At 36.3% G+C, this 25,832-nt stretch overlaps 1 protein-coding gene across 1 annotated transcript in view; it reads left to right on the plus strand.

Annotated features, from left to right (window-relative positions):
* galnt9 (polypeptide N-acetylgalactosaminyltransferase 9) overlaps positions 1-8,121 on the plus strand; it is a 90,284-nt gene extending 82,163 nt beyond the window's left edge. The window contains exons 8-11 of the mRNA XM_084413330.1: positions 1,108-1,245; positions 2,349-2,444; positions 5,720-5,887; positions 7,180-8,121. Coding sequence (XP_084269456.1) covers positions 1,108-1,245; positions 2,349-2,444; positions 5,720-5,887; positions 7,180-7,326 — 549 coding nt within the window. The 3' untranslated portion in view covers positions 7,327-8,121. The remainder of the gene's footprint in view (positions 1-1,107; positions 1,246-2,348; positions 2,445-5,719; positions 5,888-7,179) is intronic.
* Positions 8,122-25,832: the final 17,711 nt, after the last annotated feature.

Genomic DNA, 25,832 nt, shown 5'->3' on the forward strand with positions numbered 1-25,832 from the left:
GCAACTGTAGTGCTGTAGCCCTGCCAGGTCACAACTGCTGTAGTCATAGTATGATTCCAGCTATGTATGTGTATAAAAATGTTATTGCTTGACTGAATTAACTGCTAAAATGCGTTTGAAATACAGTCACTTTCATTTTTGCTTACTGACGTATGACTTCATTGCTTCTGTTGTAAACATGAACTAAATTTAATGTCATAATAAATTGTTACCCATCATTACACACATATCAATTTAGCTTCTACATAGACACATTATAACACTAGAGAGTTGTGGCTGTATGTAAATATTTCAAGCCTCACATTGTAAGTGCTTTGTATTTTACACACTTTAATTAACTCGGCATCAAAACCAGTGAAAAATTGAATACTGAAGGCTTCTCAACTGCTGGGTGCAAACCTCTCAAATAAACTGAGGACAAACTGCATTCGGTATGCATTGAACATAGTTGTGTTTCCTGAAGAACAGAACGATTTTTGTATTATACAGGATGGTTGGCAACCCTACTCCTATTAGTACTTCCACTGAGAATCAGATATTGAATTTTAGATTCTGAGCGTGTTTTTGAATACCATTAGAAGTTCTTTGCTTCAGTCCACTGAGCACTTCTCCATGCTTACTTGAGCCCACTCGCTAGCGCTGGTAATTAAACAGATGATTAGCATGTTAGCGGCTCCTAATGAATGAACAATTGCAGTCTCCCATGACTGACATAAACGCAAACACGCACTCCTCCTGTTCTCCCTGACAATTTTCATACGGATTAGAGCTCTTTTGTTAATGTGCGATGGTCTGATGATGGAACACGGTGAATATGAAATTCAAAATGATGAATACGAACTACCAGAACCGACTGTCCTAAGCTACATAACCAGTCCATAAAAAGCTTGAACAGTCTGTGAAGTTAACAGCAGGTTGCGGAAAATGTAATCCCATTAAATTAATAAATGAACAGTTCTTTAATTAGCGGGCTAAATTCATAACACCATTTATTATTAGTGTGACAATAAATCCTACAACATTTCACTTGGGGTAGTTGATTTAACTTTTTCCAGCCTTATTTAATATAATTAACTATATATAAAACGTAACTTTCTGTTGTTCTAGAACCCAGGAGTGGATTTTGGAGACGTGTCAGAGCGCGTAGCACTGAGGACGAAAATGAACTGCAGGAGCTTTCGCTGGTACCTCGAGCATGTCTATCCCGAGATGAGAATTTACAATAACACCATCACTTATGGAGAGGTAATAAAGACAAACCAACCCCTTTATGCACCTTTCAAAACAACCAAACCTTTCATAGAAATGCATGTGCTTTCATACACTGTTAGTTTAATGCCTCTGTACTCCTGTGAAGAATCCATCATTCTGTTACACTTTGTTTTTGGCAGGTTTTAAAGTAATAATGTGAAGAAAGGACCATAATAGATACAAGTTGATATTTATTTGACTAAATCTTTCTAAAGTAAATAACATTTTATCCTATAGTATCTTGCTATTTACATATGATTACATTATTTAAGCACTGCAAGTTGCATTTTTGGACTGAATGGTAAAAACTGCAGAAATACAACAGAAATTTAAAGGTAATTGGTTTCCATAGCAACAGTGTAGCAAGCATTGGGATTAGCTCCAATTTCCTCATAATGAGATTTAATGAGGCCCTTATTAACTTTAGAATGTGTGTGGGTTGAGGGAGGGAGGAAGGGAGGAGTGTGTGTGTGTGTGTGTGTGGGTCAGCTATAGCCAAATATCCCCACAAGGACGGCAGTAATGGAAATCTTTGACCTTGTGGGGACATTTTTTGGTCTCCATGAGGAAAACCGCTTATAAATCATAAAGAAGTTTTCAAAGAAGAATGCAGAAAGTTTTCTGTGAGGGTTGTGTTGAGGGTTACATCATTATGTCTATGAAAAGTCTCAATAAAACATGGAAACCCAACACGTGTGTATTAGAATTCAACAGGCCTAAATCTCAATAGAAGAGAAATCTAACAGCGTTTTCGATTTGTTGGAGAAAAAATGAGACCTGCATTTCTACATTGATCTCTGGAACTGCAGGGGCGGAAAATCTATAGCTGTATTGGAATAGTTTGTCTCTGAAAATATCCCCGCTAGATCACAGATTCCACATATCTCATCCTCAGCCCAGTATTAGGTTTTATGGACGGTCAATGTTGTCATCTCCCAAATAGATTTGACAAAACATGTGTATGTGCAATTATATTCAACCTTCAGAGCAGCACAAATGCTATAGGCTTAATTGGGTTACTTAATAGTACATTGTGCTCATGCTTCATGCGTCAGGATTTAGATGTCTGTGTTTATGATTGTTTATTCATTTTTCAGGTGCGAAACAGTAAAGCCAGTGGGTACTGCCTTGACCAGGGGTCAGAGGAGGATGACAGGGCCATACTTTACCCATGTCATGGCATGTCATCACAGGTAAGTGTTTTTGTATAGGTCCGTATTAAGTTGATCTATTTCAACTAATACATTTCAGGAATACATTTTAGCTTAGTATATACAGTATACTATATATACCCTTTAATTAAAGTTCCTAATACATTTTATATATTAATAAAAACAATATTTTAAAATGTGATATTTGCAGTCACTGCATCATTTTTATATTTCCATATGCTGATATTTCGTGGTATATTAATCACCATAGACATGAGTGGGACATGTTTAGTGTATTAGTAGTCGCCTGATTTATTTTCAGTGGTAAAAAAAAAAAAAACAATCCCCTCAATCTTGTTCTCAATCTTCATGTGGTTACATCATTGCATTCACATTACATTAATGTCCTGAACAGACAGCAAAAATCTTGTTACTGGCAAATGCAAGGACAGGGAGCCAAGAATATGCCACATTTGCAAAGATAAATTACTATATCAATTTTGACATATGCAGCGGTTTGGAGAGGGGAGAAAAATGCACCATTTTCACCAGCACATATCGATGCGCATTGCAAGAATTAAATGAGATTTGTAATTGAAAAACTTGTCAACCTCAATGCACTCTTATTTGACATTGCCTGGAGACAGAGAGGCGCTTAGGTTAAAATTACCTGTTGATTGTATCTCAATTTCTGTGTCCTGTCCTTTCATAACTGCCTCCCTTGCAAAATAGTGGTTATAAGTCATTAGTTTGTGTGACTTTGACATCTGACATTTTTATTCATTCGGATTAAATGGATGTGGAATAATCAAACAGTTTTCCTACCGGGCTATGATCTTTGACAGTGTGATGTGACCTTTTCACTGTCATCCATGCACAAGAGAGATATGATCCTTTGAACAATTTAAAATACAATCTGTCTCTCTCTCTCTCTCTCTCTCTCTCTCTCTCTCTCTCGCTCTCTCTCTCTCCCCTCCCCCCTAAATCTTGTAAGGGAATGACAGTCTTAGTCCATAATCCAGGCCTAAGGGAAATAAAGCAATTGAAGTATATTCCCAATGTATCATCAAATTACAATAAAGGCTGGTTTTACATGATATAGCTAAGCTTAATTTTTTCCCTAGGTTTTTTCATCTCCTTGCTCAACGACAAATTAAAAACAGCCATTTAAGCGCCATGTGAATGTGAATTGATGGGGTTTTTTTTTATCATTTAAATGACTATAGTTAATATTGATTGTAGCATTACAAATTGAATCAGAAACATTTTCAAAGTGTTTTATGGTGTCTGGTATGAATAATTCTTGTGGCTTGATTGTATTATTTGATCCCTAAGATTCTTGGAGAAAAAATAAACGTTGATCATTTTTTCCTTTCATCGTTTTGATAGTCAAACATTTTCAAACAGCGTGCCGTTTCATCCTTTTAATGAAAAATCCTTTGTTACTTTGTCCTCTGTGAGCGCTTCTGGTACATAATCGGGTTACAGTATGCATGAAGATGAGCTTACTCTATTGTCCTAGTACTGTTTTCACCTTGGTCACTGGGCAATTACCCTCGGTTCTATAGACTGACTTTACTCAATAGAGCGAGCTTGATTTTCAATGAATGTCAGCTTGTACTTCATTGTGATGTACCGACCTTGGGATCTGATGTCTGAGAGATTGTCTTTCAGCTGAATTATTGACCTGTGTTATTCAGTGCAGTGTACTTACCGTAAGAGATAGTTGCTATCTAGACTTCCATCTCTCTGGCTAGTTTGTGTAAACTTCAGTATGATGGTGGTTTTAATCATACAGCTGTACTGCTCATTATCTGGAGTTTTCTTAAAGGAACAGTTCAGCTTGTGACGTACTTGATGTCTGGATGAATTGCCTGAGGTTTTAAATGAATCACATGATGTTTATGGTTATGTGTTGATATATATCCAACATGGGCAGAAAAAATACCCGTGAGTGTTCAAAACTAAAGAGTTGAACACACAGGACAAGATGGTTATTGTCCCTTTTAAACTTAGTCTTAAGAGTGTTTTACACTGCACTAATGCTGGAATGCGCCAACCACTAATAGATTCCAGGTTGATGTGGGGGACGCATCATCAGGTGTTTCTGCCTTTTAAAGACAATACACCCTCTGCAAAGGCAGGCCCACCCTAGGCCCAACTGGGGTGATCCAAAGCCTCTGACTACAGAGTTATTCTGTAGATCAGGGTTCCTCAAACTCGGTCCTGGAGGGCCACTGTCCTGCACAGTTTAGCTCCAACCCTGATCAAACACACCTAGCTGTGAGTTTCTAGTGATCCTGAAGACATTAATTAGCTTGCTCAGGTGTGTTTGATCAGTGTTGGAGCTAAACTCTGCAGGACAGCGGCCCTCCAGGACCGAGTTTGAGGAACCCTGCTGTAGATGCTGTTTCTTTGATGGTCTGGTGTTACCTGGAATCCCAGCTCTTTCAGCAGCCTGATGGTCCATGTTGCCAATGGAAAGACCAATGCTTTCCATCTGAGGTGTAGGGTATAAATCTTTATCTACTATAAAATATGATAAAAAAAAAAAAGGTTAATGTTAGTTACTCCATAGCCTGTTAATGGGTAGCAGGACATTTGGTACGCTTTTTTATTGCCTTTTTTCCCTATCACATATTTTAGTAATCATAAATTACGTATCATTCGAAAGCATGGTATTTTAAAACCTTTTAGCTAAATTTTTGTGAGATCAACTTCAAAATTGGAACACGACTTGGTTAGACATGGTTTTGATTTCCTAGCAAGTTCAGAGTTCAAATTATTTGTAATAATATATTTGTATGTATGTAATAAAAATTTGCTTTAGAGTATACTTACACTTCTATAACTTTCATCTTTTGAAGACTTTTACATTAATCTGCTGTGTCTTTTTAAAAATAAAAAATGAAAAGAGACCAACCTTACAGTCTGTATTCTAAAGCATTACAACAATTTATGCTCAAAAATAAAATTACATACATTTTCTCACCTTCATGTTGTTCCAAACATTGACTTTCTTTCTACTGCAGAACACACACACAAAAAAAAGATATTTTGAAGAAACTGTGAAAAAATCCTTGGACCCCACTGACTATGATTGTATGGACATTTCATTTTTTTAATCTTCTTTTGTGCTGCAAAGAAAGTCATACAGGTTTGAAACAACAGGAATGTGAGAAAATTTTAAACTCATTTGTGGGTGAACTATCCCTTTAAACTGAATCTTCCTTTTCATTTTATACATCACATACTTTCTTTTTCTGACCATATCTTTTTTTTTTTTTTACGCATTGTAACTTGATGTTTAATTTCAGCTGGCAAGGTACACCACCGAGGGCTTATTGCAGTTAGGACCCCTGGGGTCGACTACGTTTCTGCCTGACACAAAATGCCTGGTGGATGATGGAAGAGGAAGGACTCCCAGCTTGAAAAAATGTGATTCTGTCACCCGGTCCTCCCAGAGGCTCTGGGATTTTACTCAGGTAAGAGAATGCACTCATACAAAACAATTTATTCATAGCTTGCTGAACGCTTCATATTAATATTTTATTTTCCACTTGAGACTTAAGTATTTGATTTCCCTAAATGAAGATTGTTGTTTTGTCGAAGAAAAGCATCAAGTATTTGATATTAGAGTCTTAAAATATGCTGTATATTTTATTAATGCACACTAGCGATCAAAAGTTTGGGGTCTGTGAGATTTGTATTATGTTTTTGAAAGAAGTCTCTTATGTTCACCAAGTCTATATTTATTTGGTAATATATATTAAAACAGAAATATTTTGTTAATATGAATAGTTAATAATAAATATTTAATAAAGACAAAAAACTAACAAAAATGGCAAAAACACACAACAAAACTGCTAAACCTTTAACTAAAATTAAAATGAAAACAGATAATATAAAAAATAAATCTAATTAAAACAATATGAACAAAAACTAACTAATGGTATATTCGTGACACTAAAATAACTGCTTCAGAATTCATTCTAATTTGTATAATATGTGATATTCTAATATGTGCTGCTCAGTATTTTTTTGATTCTTTGATCCTGAAGTTCAAAAGAATAGCATTTGTTTGAAATAGAAATATTTTGTAACATTATGTTTTTACTGTCACTTAATACAGCAGTTTTATCGAATACATTTTCTTTGAAAAAGATCTTACTGTCCACAAATTTTTGTAGGTTGTGTGTGATGCCAGATATATTTATATATTTACGTTTTAAAGGTTGTATCAGTGATTTCAGGCCCCAATTTTTTTTTATCACATTCATCTAATCTTTCCTAACGATCCGCTAGCTGCCCGCCCCATAAGCATGCCGTCAAAAAAACGCGTCTCTGTAGGCAGCCTAGGCTCTGAGATCTGCACACAAAAACAATTGGTTTCACCAACCACTCAAAACCAAAACAAATAGTGTTCCAACCAATCACAGACAGGGGGAGGGTGTTGTGAGGTTTTGAGCCAGCTTCTTCTTCAGCTCCGACTTCGCGTACAGCCGTGCACGAGCACAAAACCTCACAACACCCTCCCCCTGTCGGTGATTGGTTGGAACACTATTTGTTTTGGTTTTGAGTGGTTGGTGAAACCAATTGTTTTTGTGTGCAGATCTCAGAGCCTAGGCTGCCTACAGAGACGCGTTTTTTTGACCGCATGCTTATGGGGCGGGCAGCTAGCGGATCGTTAGGAAAGATTAGATGAATGTGATAAAAAAATATATTTATATATATATATTAAATATATTTACAGTGTTCTTGAATATTTGTTTCTTAGAATGGGCCCATCATAAGTCGAGACACAGGACGTTGCCTGGAGGTTGAAATGTCAAAAGATGCGAACTTTGGCCTGAGGCTGGTCGTCCAGCGCTGCTCAGGGCAGAAATGGATGATTCGGAACTGGATAAAACACCCCAGACACTGAGGAACATCCAGCCTGAAAAATAACCTCCCTGAGCTGAAGAGCAGCCATAGACAAACCCTGGAGTCTGGGGTTGAGACAGAGGAGATGAACTCGCGTGCAAGATACTCTCTTTCAGGGTAAAATACTTTTAATATAGACGTCCAAAGGTGGAATATTATCTTTGGACGCATTTACTGTTGAACGAGCAGCTAAATCAGAAGACCGTCATCACGGGAGAAAGACTTGTTCATTGCAAGTCCACTGTTCAGACTCCCAGCGTACTGCAGCATAATTCTGATGAGCTGTTAGTGAAATTCCAAGAGGAAAATTCTAAAGAGTTGCTGATAAACAAAGAGAGAGGAAACAAAAGTCTTGAGTTTTACTTCTTATCAATTGCCATATCAACACTTATTTCTTCAGGCTATGAATTGCTTTGGATAATTGATTATCCACATTGAAACTTTAATCCCAAGTGCTAAAACAAAAGTAGTATACTGTAGACTTTAATCCGACACAATAGTTTCAGCCATTTTATCTATTGAGTATTTTCTTTCCTTTATTTACAGACTTATTTGCTAATGCACAACAAAAACCATGTGTTCACTCAAGAACTCATGTGCCTTTCTCCATCTTTATGCCATCAGACCAGGGAATGTTCCTCCCTAAGCATGTACAAAATGTTTGATTTTTAAATTAATTAAAACATGAATATAATGTTAAGAGGTCTTATTGTAGAAACACGTTGTAAAATACTCAAAACATGATAATCCAGGAAGATCAAAACAATAAAAACAAGTTTTCTTTTCTTTTGTACAATGTTGTATGATGTATTTCATGTGAAAATCAGTGCAGTAAAATGACCATTGTTGTTTCATATTGTAGAATAGGTGACATCACATTTGGAAGCAATAAGGCCACATTCATACAGCAGCAGAATATGGTTATCAGTCCTGTATTTAAGTCCTTAATTCGGTTACATTCACACACACAGTACGGTTATTTACAGGAGTGACAACTGCATTCTCAGAAACCTGCACTGTGTGAACGAACGGAACTAGTTGTCTGTCACAAAGAGTGCGAGAGATGCTCTGCGCTGCACAAATGCGTGTCTACAATGTGTCATGGGTTTTCATATGTGGTTTCGGTAACTTACAGCAACAGAGATATGAGCCGTGTGTCATCTAAAGGTTGTAAATCCAGTCACTGTTCTCTACTGCTCCCGTCAGTTTTGTGTTCTATGTGCAATGGAGGGCAGCTAGCAAGAGCTGTGCGAGTAAACCTCACTGGTCTCAGAGGACGCACTAGCAACTGATGCTAGAAACTGCGGTCTTCAGCATCCTTGTTAGCGCGCCTGCCTCCCATGCCGGAAACGTCGGTTCAAATCCCACTCGGAGTGGGTCGAGTAGCAAGTAGGACCAGTTACATTTGGTGCCGTGACCCGGATGGCGGGTGAGTGTTACGCCCTCTGCCCAGATATAAAAGATGCATATATTGGCTCTCGTCGTGTCAAAAGTAAAAGTCTTTTTGGTTTTATGGACCTCGCCATCTTTGATATTACTTTGGTCACAGTCGCTATGGTTACTGGTAAGAGAATATATAGGCTTGACTTCACAGTATTCGAGATGCTATTGTAAGTTGCTGTGTGAACGGGACATTTGAGATTACTTACACCTGTAAGTAAATGTGGTTGTCAATACCAAAAACAATAAAAGGATTTGATTTTAGTACATTTTTATGAATTTTTTTACTTTTCACTGATAAATCGATCAAAGTAAGAAGATAAATGTGTGCTTAAAAAAGTGAATTTTGATTTCTTGTTGACTTTTTTTTGCCTCCTCAGGTTATTCTCTATAGCTTGGCATATTTGTCTATGTCCAGAGGCCTAAGAAAGGGTTGACACAGAAAAGACAAAGTAAAGCTTTGCATTTACACACACTTTCCCCAAAGTATGTGCAGTCTAATCATTACAAACCACACAACACACAATTGGAGCACCGAGCGCTTTTCAAAATGATCAATCTCAGCCTGCAGCTTCTTTTTTTCCTCTAAATCAAAAACTCTCGAAAATAAATGTTACTGCTTTTCATTGATGTATGCACTCCTTTTTCCTCTCTCATCTGCAGTGAAAGCCACTCGATTACTTTCCTCTCAAGTATTTATTGTAGCCCTGAAAGAGAGCAGAATGTCTGACTACTGCAGAAAGAAGCCATCCAACTAACAGCACTTCTTATATGACCACCTGTGTGTTCTCAAGGCATTTTTTTATTTGTTTTCCAGAGTGTTTACTAGGGTTGGGAATCAGGAAAAAATTGGTTCCCATTCTGGAATCGGATACGTAATGTCAGAAATCGTATACTTGTAATAAAATAAAAATTTCGATCCCGCTTATCGATTCCTGTGTGCGCATATTAATGTGATATTTAACCATTTTCAAGCACAAGAAGACGCGAAAGAGAACTCGATTCGGCTACACATGCTGTTTTTTTTACGCACACATCCAAAGTGTGCACATCTCTCATAGTGCATAATACTGAATTGGGTTTTCATACACATCTTCTTGCACTTGAACACACAAATACACACAAAATTATGTCCAAATTTCTTCGTAACCATAAAAAATTATTTAAAAAACACGTGTAAGGGCTCGTTCACATAGAACGCGTTTTTGCTTTGAAAAATTAATTTTAACTTGACCGCCACGTTTTTAGAATGCCGTGTCATGCGCGAGACAGTGCAAAAGACGCAAGACATGAGCGCAATGGTTATACACATCTGTCTACCGCGTGTTTACATAGAAAAACAATGGAAAAGTAGAGCATTGGAATGGAAAAACGTGTTTTGTGTGAACGGACCATAATGCTGCCTTCACGTGCTATTGGAAATTTCCTACTTCCCACTTCTGAAGTCGTGATTACGAGCTCATCGCATTAACATTTTGACTTGAGAGAGCGTTCATGTTCATTTTTTTAACTAGGAAACTAGTATTTACGATAATTCTGATAGCAAGTCAAGGCAGCTTTAGTAACAGTATATTGGATCCTGTATGAGCCTGTATAAACTATGCAGTGGTATTTTACATTTGATTACAATTTCTGTACCTGAACTTTGTTCAGTTGTATTTATTTGTGCTATTGCTAATTTATTTATTTGTTCTCATTTGATTACTGTTTATTTGTCTTTAATAATGTTTTAAATTTATATCGGTTTGTCCAGTTATTTTTGCTGTGGTATTTTTGTTAAAACCATAGGAAAATGTTAGGTTTTTCCAGTGTGAACACTTTTCCAGTGTTCTTTAGGCTGCTGATTTTTTTTTGTAGGCTCTGGATTTTTGTTCATGGAAATCAGTGGCAACAAAACGTTTTGCCAAAAGACACAGAATAAACATGTTTGATATAAATGTTTTTACCTTACTGGAATCAAAACGAAAGAATCAGAATCAATAGGCAGAATCGGAATGTCTAAAATTCTACCGATACCCAACCCTTGTGTTTACTAAGAGAGACGGCAGAAACCTGCTATGCCAGTCTTCAGCTGTTCAGCTTGAATGGTTTCATAAACAAGCGTTTTCTCCCTCCACTCATCTACAAGGAGATCTTATTTAAAACCACACTGGAGACCCAACAAATGCTGTCACTGCAAATGTGCCCATAGCAGGCATGTGGTGCAATGAAACAAATAGGAGAAATATATAACCAGGCTGGGGCGCCTGTGTTTTTCCTCATGCTTTTTACACATGATGCAGTTCAGCGATGAAGTCATAGGGGGAAACGCAGAGTGAGCACGCACCAATGAATCATTCCACAATCTGCTTCCTTCAGGATGACCAAATAATGCAGTAGACCTGCTGAGTCCTGCACTCTGAGCCAGTAGTGTGAAAAACACAATTTTGTTGTTAAATAGAATAAGTGCTTTTTTATTGAATAAGTAAAAAAAAACAAAAAAAAACACGTATGAATAAAACTCTAATTTGCAATTTACTTGTAATTATGATGTTTTTGTTATATTTACAAGCCATTAAGAATTGATCTAAGTCATTAAGTGTTGATCAAGTTGTTGAAAGACAATGTAATTGGTAGTTTTATTTACACTCTTTGCTGTTATTGATTTTTTTTTTTTGTGCCACGTTTCATAATTACCAGCTTGTGTTAAAAAAAGAGTTAATGACAAAAAATAATTATATTTTAAATAAATGCTGTTCTTTTTAACTTTTTCAATTCATCAAAGAAACCTTGAAAAAATAAATAATAATCATGGTTTCCACAAAATTATTAAGCAGCACAACCATTTCAACATTGATAATAATAAGAAATATTTATTGAGTGCCAATCATCATTGCTGCTGAAAATATAGCTTTTCCATCACAGGAATAAATTGTGTTTAAAAATATATTAAAATCGAAAACAATTATTTCAAATTGTAATATTTCCTAAAATAATTTTACTGTATTTTTTATTTAAAGGGGTGGTTGATTATGATTTTAAAAAATGATGATAAAGTTTTTTTTTTTTACTTTAGTTAGTGTGTAATGTTGCTGTTTGAGCATAAATAACATATGCAAAGTTACAATGCTCAAAGTTCAAAGCAAAGGGAGATATTTGCTTTTAAAGAAATTGCTTTTTAAGGACTACAACAAACGGCTGGTAGGGACTACACGACATTCCTCCGGGGTTAGTGACATCACCAACCCTAGAATTTACATAAACCCCGCCCCCGGAACACGATTTATAGATTATCAAGACAGAATATGCTAATCAATGACTAGAAGATAAGCTACATAAATTCATCAACTAACCATTCAGAAATGTCCTGTTGCTTCTACATGTTGTCGCTTCTTCTTGAGTCTCTCCATCATTGTCTGAATCCGGTTTGAACATAAAAGGCTAATTTATTTTGAAATTTTCAGTGCATGTTTGTGTGAGTGCCAGCTCTTGAAGCTCCGCCCTCTGTTTTGGGAGCAGCAGCTCATTTGCATTTAAAGGAACAGACACAAAACGGTGCGTTTTTGCTCACCCTCAAAAAGTGACAATTTTAACATGCTATATAAAAATATCTGTGGGGTATTTTGAGCTAAAACTTCACATACACACTCTGGGGACATCAAAGCCTTATTTTACATCTTGTGAAAAGGGCATTATACCACCCCTTTATTTAAATGCATATAAAAACACAAGCCAACACATTCTCACCTGTGAAAGATTATCCCATTTCTTCTGGAATTTAAATCTCGGTGGTTTCACAGCCAGAAGCTGTGCAATGTTGTGGCATCATTGATTCTTATTGTGAGTGATGACACACTGACTGTTCCAAGATGGTGGACACATCGACGTGTCTGAAGTGGTGGAATGTGAAATCTACGTAAACATATAAATGGTTTGCTGAGCAAAAGGTGGATAGCAGTGAAATTTGGTTATTCCAGTTATGTTAAAGTTCAAATCCAAACATTGCTGTGGGGTGATTTTAGAAAACTGATGAGATACTGACATTCCCAGAGAATAAACAAAAAATTCTTGTTTTCAAGTAGGTTTCAAAAACATTATTACTGCCCCTTCCACTTGCCCCCCTTTCTGCAGTGATGTAAAAAATATATATAATAGTAGTTCCACCCTAAACTCATGCCATTGGATGATTCATAAGCTGACGTGTGGGAGCTCTCAAACAAGCACAGCATGTTTTGAAATCTCCATGGAGTCACAGTGTTTACAGTCTTAGGGGAAATTAGCCTACAAAAGGCTTACTTTGTTTCTGCACATTAAACTGTGAAAGGAGAAGTTATTTAATAGGTGCTTTTGAATACCATGCATAAAATATCCCGCTACCTGACAGATATCACTGAAATAGGTGTCCTGAGAATTCACACTAGTCTCTGTGACAGCCACGGGCTATGTAAACAACAAAGTGTTGGGTGGCTAGCACGTCGTTTTTTTTAAGTTTTTTTTTAGCTAATTAAAAACTTAGCCAAACAGAAGACATTCTTTATATATCTTCCATTAATGCCTTCAAGTTTGTAAAAAGAGTTTGGCTGCATACAGTACGTGCATAGGGGGGCAGAATTTGGCTGGTGGGAGTGACTACATCATCCGGTTCCAAGCTTTTTTCTACATTGATGCACATTCAGAAATATGCATATTCTGTCTAGATACACTTTTTTAATATATATAAAGCACAATTTTTAACAATTATTTATTTATTTATTTAAAAATTACACACAGTCGCACACACATATGATTGTTTACAATAAGATCTACAGTATAACACATTTTCAATATACACAGGGTGAATTTTCCCTTGATGTTGACTTTAAACCCTGGTTGCTCCAAAAGACTATCCTGTAAATAAGCTCACAAGGGACCAAAATGCCATACTAAATTCGTTTAACAATGATTTGTTAAAGAAATTCTAAAATATTCACATTAAAGGGATAGTTCACATAAAAATGAAAATTCTGTCATCATTTACTCACCTCCAAGTTGTTCCAAACATGTATTAATTTCTTTCTTGTGCTGAACACAAAAGAAGATATTTTGAAGAATGTCGGTAACCAAACAGTTGATGGACCTCATTAACTGCGATAGTATATATTTTTTGTCCATACTATGGAGGTCAATGGGGCCCATCAACTGTTTGGTTTCCAACATTCTTCAAAATATCTTCATACAGGTTTGGAACAACTTTCATTTTCATGGGTGAACTATCCCTTTAAGTCTTGTTGTGTCTAAAACCACAATAAATGTTTCTACTTTTACTCTGTCAGAAGAGATATTATGATTGTAAATGTCTTAAAACAACTAGGATCTCCATAACAGTATCTCTTTCATCTTAAAGGGAGAGACAAAATAAATGTGTTGTGTAGTCTGGCCTTGCAGGATAAAAGCAGAAGTTGTGAAATGTTAATGTTTTCACTCCCAGAGTTGTTCAACATCCAGGGGACACAAAAGGAGAGAGACAGCTTTCAATTTACCCAAAGAGGACAGTTACAGGTTCACGCCTTTGACAAGGGCAGCTCCCCTCACAACACAGGAGAGTGGAAACTGATGTATGGCTCACATTATCCGTTCCATTCTTTCCTCTGACACTCAGGATGGATGGCGGGACAGAGTAATAGGGAGCTTTGAAGAGGAAGCCAGGATGGGAATGAGGAGAAGAAGAGAACCAGGTCACAAGGACACCATACCAAGAATACTTTTACTGAGGGAAGTGAAAGTGGAACATTTTTATGTTTTTTTAATGTTTTTTTCTGGTGCTTACCTTCTTTACCACAATACATAATGCTTTTTATTTTTTTCAGAATTTCTATGTCACTTTATTTTATTTTACATTATTGTATTTTCCATTTTTTAAACCTCTTGGTCATGATGCTGGAGCCTAAAATTGTGTCTCAAATCGAAGGCAAGCATCATTTTATTTTATCTCTTATTTACAAAAGAGGAAATGACATCACAGTCAGAAACATTTGAGCGAGTTATTTTATTTTATTTTATTTTATTCTATTTTATTTTAAGCCTAAACCAGTGTCTTAGACCAAAGGTAGAGATTATATAGCCTATATATAATAATATAATTATATATATATATATATATATATATATATACATATATACAACTCAGTAAATATTTATCCATGGCATTTCATATTTTGGCTTTCAACACTATTAGGTTAGTCTTTCTTCAGGAAAAATATTAACAAAAGGAAAAAATATCTGACAAACTTGCACAGAATTAACCTAGAATATTCTTTAAAGTACCTGTCAATATAAATAACAGTACATGAATATGGCAATCATTCAGTACCACTGTCTATATCAAAGCTTTTTGTTGTGGTATTACCATCTGAACCCCCACAGTGCCATAGTATTATTTTGTAAGGGCTGGCTTTAGAAGTCTGAGGAACCGGTGGGAATAAAACTCAAGTGAGAAGGTGTTGTTGGCAAAACAGGAAGTGAATCAAGTGATCTCTAGTAAATGTTACTGGCGGCAAGTACATATTTGTCACTCATTAGATGTGTATATAAAAAGAATAATTATGAGCAATATAGGTGTGGATGTGCCTCTAAACACTGATCTCAAATGAGCACTTTCAACATAATTTTAGACACAGTAGGTGGTCCACCACAACAGTTCTCAGATCAGTGTGCAAAGCCGTGTTATAATGATGAGCATGCGACAACCGCTGAGGCCGAACAGCTTGCAGAAACCGTAATGAGATCTCCAGAGGAGAGAGAGAAAGATGCCGCTCCAAGACACAATTAAAACTAGACCCTGCATGACTGTTTTTGTATGCAAATACACCTGAAAGAGCTTTGACAATTATAATAAAGTAGCCACAGTAATCATTTATTTTTATAGTTGTTTACTGCATGGATATATTAAAATAATATCAGGGTCAGGAAACCTATTGTTTGAAAAAGGTAATAATTTTTGCAGGTGTGTTTCATGACTTCAGGGGAGCATAAATTTAAAGTTTAATATCTGTTAATATTTTCCTTTAAAGTACAGATTAAAGAGACAAAAAACTGCTCTCACTTTGTCAAATTTTACTTGCGAGCTTGACTAATGTGACCTGCCAGAACTAACTCCATTTTCAGCTTGATGTAGGCTAGCCTATACAGTATACTACCTTCCTGTAAAATGTTGTCCAATATTTAGGTTGAAAAAAAAAAAATGCTTTTGAATTATGATTGTTTCAAAAGTTGATGGGTTGTGGGAGTGTTCTCACCGGAAAAGTTTTAATTTCAGAATAAAGTTTTTTTTAGTAAACTGGATGGAGGGTGAATGTCCAAAATTACGGCAATTCGTCCCAAATTTTACGAGGTGGCTAATTCGCACGAATTCATACGACCTCACTCGTACGAATTTGTACGTTTTTTGCTAAATCGTACATATTTTACGAGTTGCCCAATTCGTATGAATTTGTACGAATGACCTACCCCTGACCCCGCCCCTAAACCTAACCGTCACTGGGGTTTAGACAAATCGTATCGCATCGAGTGAGGTCATACGAATTCGTACGAATCAGTCACATTTCACTCACTCGTACGAATTCGTACGAATTGGTCGTGAGATAGCGTTGGAATGTCATGTTAAATGATTCTTTGATTTTTGACACCTGAAAGAAATAAAAAAACTGAAATATCATCATCTTTGAATTGATTTGATTCAGTGAATGTCTATGATTCCCAGGATTCCACTGTGTCTCTTATTGCTGCCCTTGATTTAGAAATGTGAAGAACACTCATTAGCACAACCACTTGTGTGCCCATATCAGTGCATCTAACCTCTGATTGGCTGATGCTGCCTCCTGCCTGCTGGTCACAGCAGGCCACTGGTCTCACATCTGTTTTTTTTATTTTATTATTTGATATGTGGGACAGTCTGTGGCTGAGACGTCAAGGTCACTGACTGAGATTCTGAATGAATTGCAGCACGACCGGTCATCTTTAAGTGGGGTGCGGTGCATTTAAGTGCTCTTGTATATGATTCTGAGTCTGCACTCCTCATTTTTCTAATAAAGCTGTAGCACTCGTTCTCCAAAGTCATCTTTGCAAGGTCCTGTATTTTTACTTCAGACTTTCAAATGGTCGCTGTTGATTTTTTATTGATCCACAGCACTGCCTTAAATGTATGTCATTGGAACAATTTTAAAATCATACAAATTTAGTCATGGTTTTACTGTAATTCAAAAGCTGGTCCTACGTATATTCCTCTAACTTCAACCAGCCTAAGCTCATAATCTTAGATGGTTTCCCAGCCCAGTAAGGCTAGTCTGTTATGCTAATTTTAACAGGGTTTTTAGACTTTTGAGATCATAAACCAGCTGAACATGGTTGGGACACCAACTAGAATGACACAAGGAATCGCATACAACCGATAGATATGAAATATCAATTTTTATCAGCTGATTAAATTTTTTTTTTTTATCAGATGCTAGAAATATATCACAAACTAATAATCTATCAGAACATATAAATTATATAAAGGAGATTAAAACTGATCTGTGCAGTGATGTAGGTTTTTTTGAACATCAAAAAGGACATAAAGGATCTTTACTTAAATTTTTCTTTGTAAAATATATTTTTTTCGAAGCCTTTGATTTAATTATGAGGTTATTATGCTAAATATTTACTGCAAAGATGCAATCATCTTTCTGTCTTTCCCCCTTCTCTGTCTGCAGTCACAAACTCTTTAATGATCTTGCATGAAGCTATGTGGCAACATGCACATAATTACATTGCGACGTCGCTTCTACTTTTAAAGACCAATAAAGGATGAATTTGCCGCATAAGATCAGTATCAGTGAGCACTCTGCAAAGTCATAAGTTTAGACTGAAAGCTGCAGATGTTATAATATCTGAAGCTCTCCAGCAAATGACTAACTGTGTCTATATCTTGGAGTGTTTGTGTGTCTGAGAGGGGAAAAGGGTGTGTGTGTGTGTGTGTGTGTGAGAGAGAGTTTTTTTCCAAAATGCAAGCTGCATTTTCATGTCTTAACTGAGAATGGCACACTGGCAGGAGTGGTGGGGTGCTGAGGGTTATGCAAATTAGGTCTGCCAAGGTCATCCAATCAGCTCAGAGTCCTTTATGCATCATGAGAAGTGACAGTTATAATGGTTGCCTCTTAGAAGACTGAAAAAACAGAAGAGCTCTCTGATGTGATCCTGGAGGATGTGATTCCCATACTTTATTTGAAAGTGCATTTGAGGTCCCTCTCCAGAAGATTTTTTTTTTTTTTTTTTTTTGGACAGTGTTTGATATGCATACTGGCAGAAAGTCTTAAAAGTCAGAAATAAATGCTTAAAATGCAAGCAGTTAACTGTTATCTAAATCTATATGTTCAATATATGAAATTAAAATATTACTATATAATACAGTTCAAAATGTCAGTAGAAAGAATAAAAGTCCAACCTTTCCAGTTAAAGTTTCCGTTGAGTTTGTTTACTAAAATACAGTTTTAAGCTAAAGAAGCAAAATATGATAACTTGTTGTCTGATTTGATTAATTGCTTGTTTGAAATATGTTAGAGAAATGTAATCAAAACAGAGTTTTGGAGATTTTGGTTTTTCCTCATTCAAGTAGGTTCAAGTAAATTTACAAATATTTTCATTTTTTAAAGTTTGGTTATTAATTTTACCTACAAAAAGTTAAAAAGCAAAAAAAAGTAACTTTTTCAGAGCACACACACAGTAGCTGGTGCTTCATTTGTAAAAAAAAAAAAAGAAAAAAAAAAGAGACCATTGTTCCCTGAGAAGAGAACAAGGGAGCGAAAGAGAAACCTTCCAATACAACGGCCAGATCCCAGGCCGATACACTCAGCCCCTGAGTGGTTGGTGCCCAGGGGTTTTGGTGGGTTTTGGTGCCCAGGGATGTAGACTGCTCTCAGGGAGAGCAGCTTTCCCTGAGCCATGATACTGATCTGGTGCACCAGTTTATAAAGTGGGCGTGACGACAGACCCTCCTGGTGATTTATATACGATGTGTTGTCTGTGCGGACAAGCACGAGATGGGCCCGTAGGTCTGTGAGGAAGTGTTTCAGATCTAGAAAAACAGATTTCACCTCCAGGCAGTTTATGTGCCACGAAAGATGGTGGTCCCTTACGTCCAGAAAAGTGGTCCTTTGTGCTGGAGAAAGCACACTCTTATTTGCGTTCAGCCTCAAACCCAACACTTCCATATGGGCGAGGATGACGGCTCAATGCCGAACTGCCATCTGCTCTGATGGAGCTAATCTATATACTACTATAATCAGCCAGTCTATTTAATATGTGAATGCCCTGGACTTGCAGTCGAGCCAGAGCTGTATCCTGCCTCCAGCAACAGAAGAACAATTTGCTAATAAAGTCAGAAATACACTGGTAATTTAGCACTTGAGGCAAGTCCCTCTCTGCCTAGGACAGTTAGCAGAAAATTACTTCATTTCACAATTAAGCTGTACTGCACACGCTCAAGTGCCACGGAAAAATGCGGTTCCAAAAAGAACACTCTTCTTTCAAATAAAATTAAATGAGTACATCATACAATACGTCTTATTTCATTGTACATATGGATTTCTTCTCAGCTCACTGCCTTCTATTAGTACCGTTCTAGTTAGTCTGATGAATAGCTGCTCGAGCTGCCTAAATGGATTTTAACTCTCTAACACTCAGGCAAATGACACCATCATTTTGTTGCAGCTTCAGTGCGGACAAGCAGGTCAGCTGGCCACGGTATGTCCGCTGGATGATTTAATTGAATTGTCAGAGTTGGCGTCCTCTTATTGGGCAGCGTCCAGCCCTGCGATGATACACTGCAGAGTGCTCCATCTTCTCTGACATCAGTGGTGGAATGAAGTGTGTTTTGTGATGGAGTCTGAAATTACCTAGCACTCACTCAATGATAGACTCATAAACAAAAGTATGAAATTGTTGAGGACAATTTGGCTTTAATAAAGACTGGATAAATGTAATGTATTATTGACAGAGAGGAAGTCAAACAATATGAAAGAATGCAAAGTACTCGGAGCGGAAACCGCAAAGGGGAAGAATGTATCGTTTTCAAGCAAACTAAAATTGACAAATATATATATATATATGTATATATATATATATATATATATATATATTTTTTTTTATTATTATTTTTTTTTTTTTATGGAATATCGCAGTGCTTATTATTAGTGATGCACAGATCATGATTTTTCAGGAACAATTCTGATATTTTCACAAGCAAATTGGCCATCCTGATATCGGTTGTCGTTTTTTTTTTTTTTTTTTTTAAGCAAAATTATTTGTTTTTTATTTGCTTTTTAAAAGAAAAAATCTGTTTGTGTGCAAGAATAGAGATTAGACATTTAGACATACACTCCTGAACTTCCCTAAGCACTTCCCCTTGGCAGAATCCCCTCCTCCATTTTGAAGTATGTTAAACTTCATCAAGTGGGCAAGGGAAGTTTAGTTGGACAGACCCTCAACCCCTTGATTTTGACAGAGGGAGCAAGTCTACTCAACATATACACTTCAGGCAGATCACCACAATGCAACATGATTGTGACGTCACAGCAGATCTCACTTAATTTACCCCTACCCCTCACAAATCTAGTGTTATTGGAGTTGTTTAAACATTTAACCGCATAATACTTGTAGCTACCTTAAGCTGACTGTTTTTACACTTTTTATATTTTTTCCAACAGCCCAAGCATACATACAGGCCTATAGAATGGTGAGTAAAACAAATTAATAAGGAAAAAAATATATATAATAAATAAGCATAATTTTGGATTCCAAGTGATCAAGGGCTTAGGGTGTTCCACTGAACACATTGCAAGAGTTCCAGCAGCAGTGGGCTCTCATGCAACATATATGCAATGATGTACATCCAAGTGAACGAGAAGGAGAAAAGGTAGCGAGGAAAGGGCATAAAAACTGGGGTGCTTCTCATTTCTTATTTGTGCATCGTTGTTTTCTTCCCTTGATTCCTTTCCCCACATCAATTTGAGTATTGAGAAGCACCCATGGACTTAAACGCAGCCTGTGTAATTCTTCACCAGGAAGTGAAGAACTACAGTACCCATAAACATGTTGAGATAGTAGAGAGCTTCATTACAAAGATGTGGCTTAAAGTGAAATTGCAAATTATTATTTTGCCATTTAGTTAAAAGCAATAAGATAATTTATAGAGAACACAGAAAGCAGACCCTATCACCCCGAAAACATTGAGGATATTGCATTCAGATGGCTCGTTTTATCAGTCCTCGGCTGATTTCAGGGATACGGGGATGTAAAATTGGAAAATCTGATGGAATTTCAACATTCTATCACCATTTCCAGGCTTCTTGGAGACGAAGATTATCATCAATATAAAAAGAGGTTCAACACAAGAAGGACTTCAGGCTATAATGTGTGCAAATTCATTTTTTGCTAATATGGCAAGAAATAGTCAAGCACTCACAGAGAATACGCAATAAAATCAGTCACGGTCTACTGGATTACCAGAAATAGCTTTAGTTGAATATGAGAAAATGAGTTAGCCGAAAATTGGGTTACATTTTTTGTAAAAAAAAAAAACTGGTGTACTGAAAATGGAGAGTGCAATGTTGATGATAAATTATAAGAAAGAAAGAAAGAAAGAAAGAAAGAAAGAAAGAAAGAAAGAAAACTGCATTCACAGGAGTAACAAGCTGCCATTATTCGTATTCTCTTTAACAAGGCCAATAGTGCAGAGAATAGCAGTACAACCCTTCTGTCCTCAATAGAGCCAGTTTGCATTCATAAGAGAACCTTTGATGGTAAGGCTTTTTTGTCATGGAAAGCGCTGCAAATTCATTCCTTTCGATTCATTTCAAGAAGCCCTCTTGTCTCTAAAGATCAAGGCACATTTGTTCTTAGAATCCATCAATATAGAGAAAAGTTTTGGGCTCTCTTCTATCGCACAAGAATGACTTTTCAACAAAAACCTTAATACCTTCTGAAAACCATTTGTCAAACAAGTTAGTGTCCTGCAGTCTTTTCTTAGAGGAAAAGCAATTATGCATAGAAATATAATTTAGGTGGCAGTACTGCAAAATGTCTGGCATCATGTTAGCATAAAAATATCAGGTTGAAACTTATAAGAAAACTTAGTGTAAATGAACTCTTTGGGGACTAGATATATGCATGTATACGTGTACACACTCATACCAGTTTTGGATGATCATATTATTGAATATGAATCCAAAGAGAACAACATCTGTAATCTGATTAAAAATGAAATGTATCGAAAGTGCATGTCTACTTTGTGATGCAAAAGATCTGCTAGGATTTGAATAGATCAGAGAAACATATTAAAAAGAATTTGAAGGGAAAATAATTGGTTAATTTAATTAAAATTACTATTTTTAATTACAATTATGGTAACACTTTAGTTTAGGGTCCAATTCTCACTATTAACTAGTTGCTTACTATCATGCATATTACTAGGATATTGGCTGTTTATTAGTACTTAGAGCACATATTTTAATGCCTTATTCTGCATGACCATATTCTACATCTCTTAATCCTACCCAATACCTAGGTATAGGTAAAATACCTAAACTTAACAACTACCTCACTAACTATTAATAAGCAATAATTAGGAGTTTATTGAGGTAAAAGTCATAGTTAATAGTTAGTTAATAGTGAAAATTGGACCCTAATCAAAAATGTGACCACAATTAATAATATAGCCTACATTTTAGATGAAAGTTTAACATTCATATGTTATTAGGATCTCTGGGACCCCAAATAGAAAGATAAATTAAAAACTCACTCTCAACCGAACATTAAATGTATCTGGGTGACAGCGTAGAGTTTTGATCTTAAAAAGGTTATTTGGAGAAAGCGTCAGTCGTGTGCTTGACTAGTCATGTCTTCTGGAGGCGTCTGTGCCGAACGCAATACAACATTCTCTATTGACAGGCATTAAATTGTTTTCTGAGTTTGATTGATGACACGGATAAAGTGTCCCTCCCTCCAGCTTTATAAGGTCATATTTCCTCAGTTAGAATAACAGCTTTGAGTGAACATCAGAATCTCTCTGAACTGTCTTCAGGGTTTTGCTTCACATATATCATTTTTCCTCTATTTGAAGTTGAAAGTGTGGCTCTAAACTTTAATCTATTCTTTCATTTTATAAGATTTCACCTCACATTTGCTGTCTCCTATACAAACGTTCTGGTGATCTGCTGGCCTAACATAGGTAATGTATAGGGGAATTGGCTTGTTTAGAAATGATAGCCCTTCTCAACTATCAATGATGATAACCTTTCATCATGGCTTTTCTTCATATTGAAAGTGGATTTCACTTATTTATTCAGCTTTTAAACCTTTCTGGTCATGCTGATGGCATTTTTATTAAATCGGCCTTTGTTGTACCCTACTGTCTGAAAAGCAGAATTTAACAGCAATCCGGTGACAGACTCGCCAATGGCTGAATGACACAAGGGCAGTGTTGTGTTTTCCTATCCCACTCTGTTTCCAAATACAGCATCAACTTCATGCTTTCCCCCAGATGCAGAATAAGCAAAAGTCAAAACTCTCACGGCCAGAGTCCATTAATCATAATCACGCAATTTGCATTCAAAGATAAAAGCTATATTCTGTACCTGATGCCGGACTCTTGTAATCAATTACCTCTTGTCAAATAATTTTGTACTACAACAACTTTTTAAGTGACATGCCAGAGTATGCTCATTAATCTTTCCTGCATCATTCTAACTGCACTACTTTGCATTTCTTCAACTCATTAACTGCATTTTACTGTACTAAAACACGGCATTTTGTTTATGCAAGTCAGCATGAGTGGGCATTTTGAGGCACTAGTATTGTTTACATCCCAAACATACTAAAGATGAAATTTTATACTGTTTTTGTTGTTGTTGTTGTTGTTGGTGAAAACTGAGGCTAAGAACACCAGCTTCCACTTGAAGAATGAGCTAAAGGATGCCTCCGGTTGTTGTTTCAGAACAATATCAATTCCCAAATCCTCACATGAAGTGAACTGAACCTCTAGTTCTTTTCACTGTCAAACCAAATAAACAAAAACTTGACTTCCCACCCGGCATGCCTTCATCCAATTTCTGAGCAGAGTGACCTTGATAGTCTGGAGAGAAACTAAACTGTTTGCTTAATGATTCACTGTTGTACACATATTATACACTGCTCAAAAATAATGGTTAAAAACAGGAATCCTAATTTGCATCATAGTCTCATTGGTCTAAACTCTCTCTACATAGCTGTACATTAAACATTGAATATCTTCTGATTATATCTTCTGATTAGCATGCTGGTCTTTGAAAACTTTAGTATCTTTTCATTTTGACATTGTCATTTAAATATATTTTATGCTTGTATTTAATATTTGTTGGTTTGGATGGTACTTTGTACTATAAAATCAGACCTTCCTAACATGTTTTAGGCCTTCTCACGAAATGATGTTCTAAATCAAATAGCTTCTATAGCATCATAGTCCGTGATAGACGAAGAAGCAGGACAATTTATGTTCATTGCGGTGCACAACTTGCTTACCCTCACCATGAACCCTGTGTTTGTAGTGTATCATAGCCCATAAATGTGACAGCAATCAGGATGTATTATTCATCAGTATGATACTGATATTCCCCCACTGAAGCATAGTGTTGAATGGGGACGGGCCAGCGTGTGGTTGCATAACCTTGTGGGAAAGAACATTGTAAGGGTAACTAAACCTCATTCTTTTCTGACAAAAAAAAAATATATATATATCAGAGTCTACATGCAGGAAGGAGGATAAAAGAGAGTCTGAAAAGAAGAGTAGATGAGAAGACGAAATGAGTAATGCAGTTTTATGTAGCCACACAATCAACAGTCAGTCAGAGTTATTTTGTTTTCACACACAGTGGGCAGATTTATCTGAAATAGATTCAATTACAATAACAGATTTGTGTGAAAATATTTGCGCAGCCTATAACCCAGCAAACAGATATTATCAGAACTTTGGCTAAGGTTCTCTCAAAGTTATGAACAACCTTTCTTCCAGTAACGTTATTAGAAAATTCGCTCAGAGTTATCTGCTCTTTAAAAATTGATGATCTTTAAAATGTAACTGAATCAACACTGACTTATAAGCTGAACAATGACTCAATTTTCTTTTAGAGCTGGCGTACATTCGAAATGAAATGTTTGCATTATATAATCATTTTCCAGTTATCACTGTGAAGCTGCTTTGTCTGTATAAAGCACTTTATAAATAGAGGTGACTTGACTTGGCTTGACTAATACAGTTTTTCTGATTGCTAAAACTTAAAATCATGACTCACTTTCTCAAAACCTTAAACACGGAACCACATTTTCAAACCACATTCAGAGAACCTCTGACTCTTCTTGTAAAATCAAACAATTGCCTCAAAACCATTTGATCTTTGCTCAAAATCAAACAATGCTTTCAGATCATACGCACATGAGCCAATATTATAAAAACTACAGATCATTCATTAGACACTATATCAAAAAATGGAGAACACAGAATCCAAGGCATGCAGTTACAGAAAAAATATATTGTAACAAAGTCAACTAATTTTGCAATTATGTAAAAAAGTATAGTAATGACAACTTACAGTAGTACAGTGAATACATTGTATACTGTATGCACTGCAATTATAGTATTGTACTGAATATTGTATAGTAGGCCTATAGATTTTCTCTTGCATACTGTGGAAATATAGTGACACAACTGCAAAAGACAAAAAGATTACAGTAAAAAAAACTCTAAATGAAAAGCATGTTACAGTACAAACAAAAGAGCTGTGCAACTGCAAAATCAAGGTCAGTGAGAGAGATTTATTCTGCTTCTGCATCATGTCTTCATGTTGAGTCCGGCCGGAGGACTTTATTCACGTCACAGATAATGTCATCTCTGCAGGCAAAGGGAAAAACCCTAAAGCCAGATCCAGTTTTGACAACATTCTCCACACCTGCTCTTCCTCGTCCTCTTCCTGCTTCTTCACCTCCTCTTACACATACTCTTCCTCCTCTTACTCATATTCCTCCTATTATACACATACTCTT

Source organism: Rutilus rutilus (genome assembly GCF_951802725.1).
Source record: "Rutilus rutilus genome assembly, chromosome: 7".
In the NCBI taxonomy this organism is placed as follows: domain Eukaryota; kingdom Metazoa; phylum Chordata; class Actinopteri; order Cypriniformes; family Leuciscidae; genus Rutilus; species Rutilus rutilus.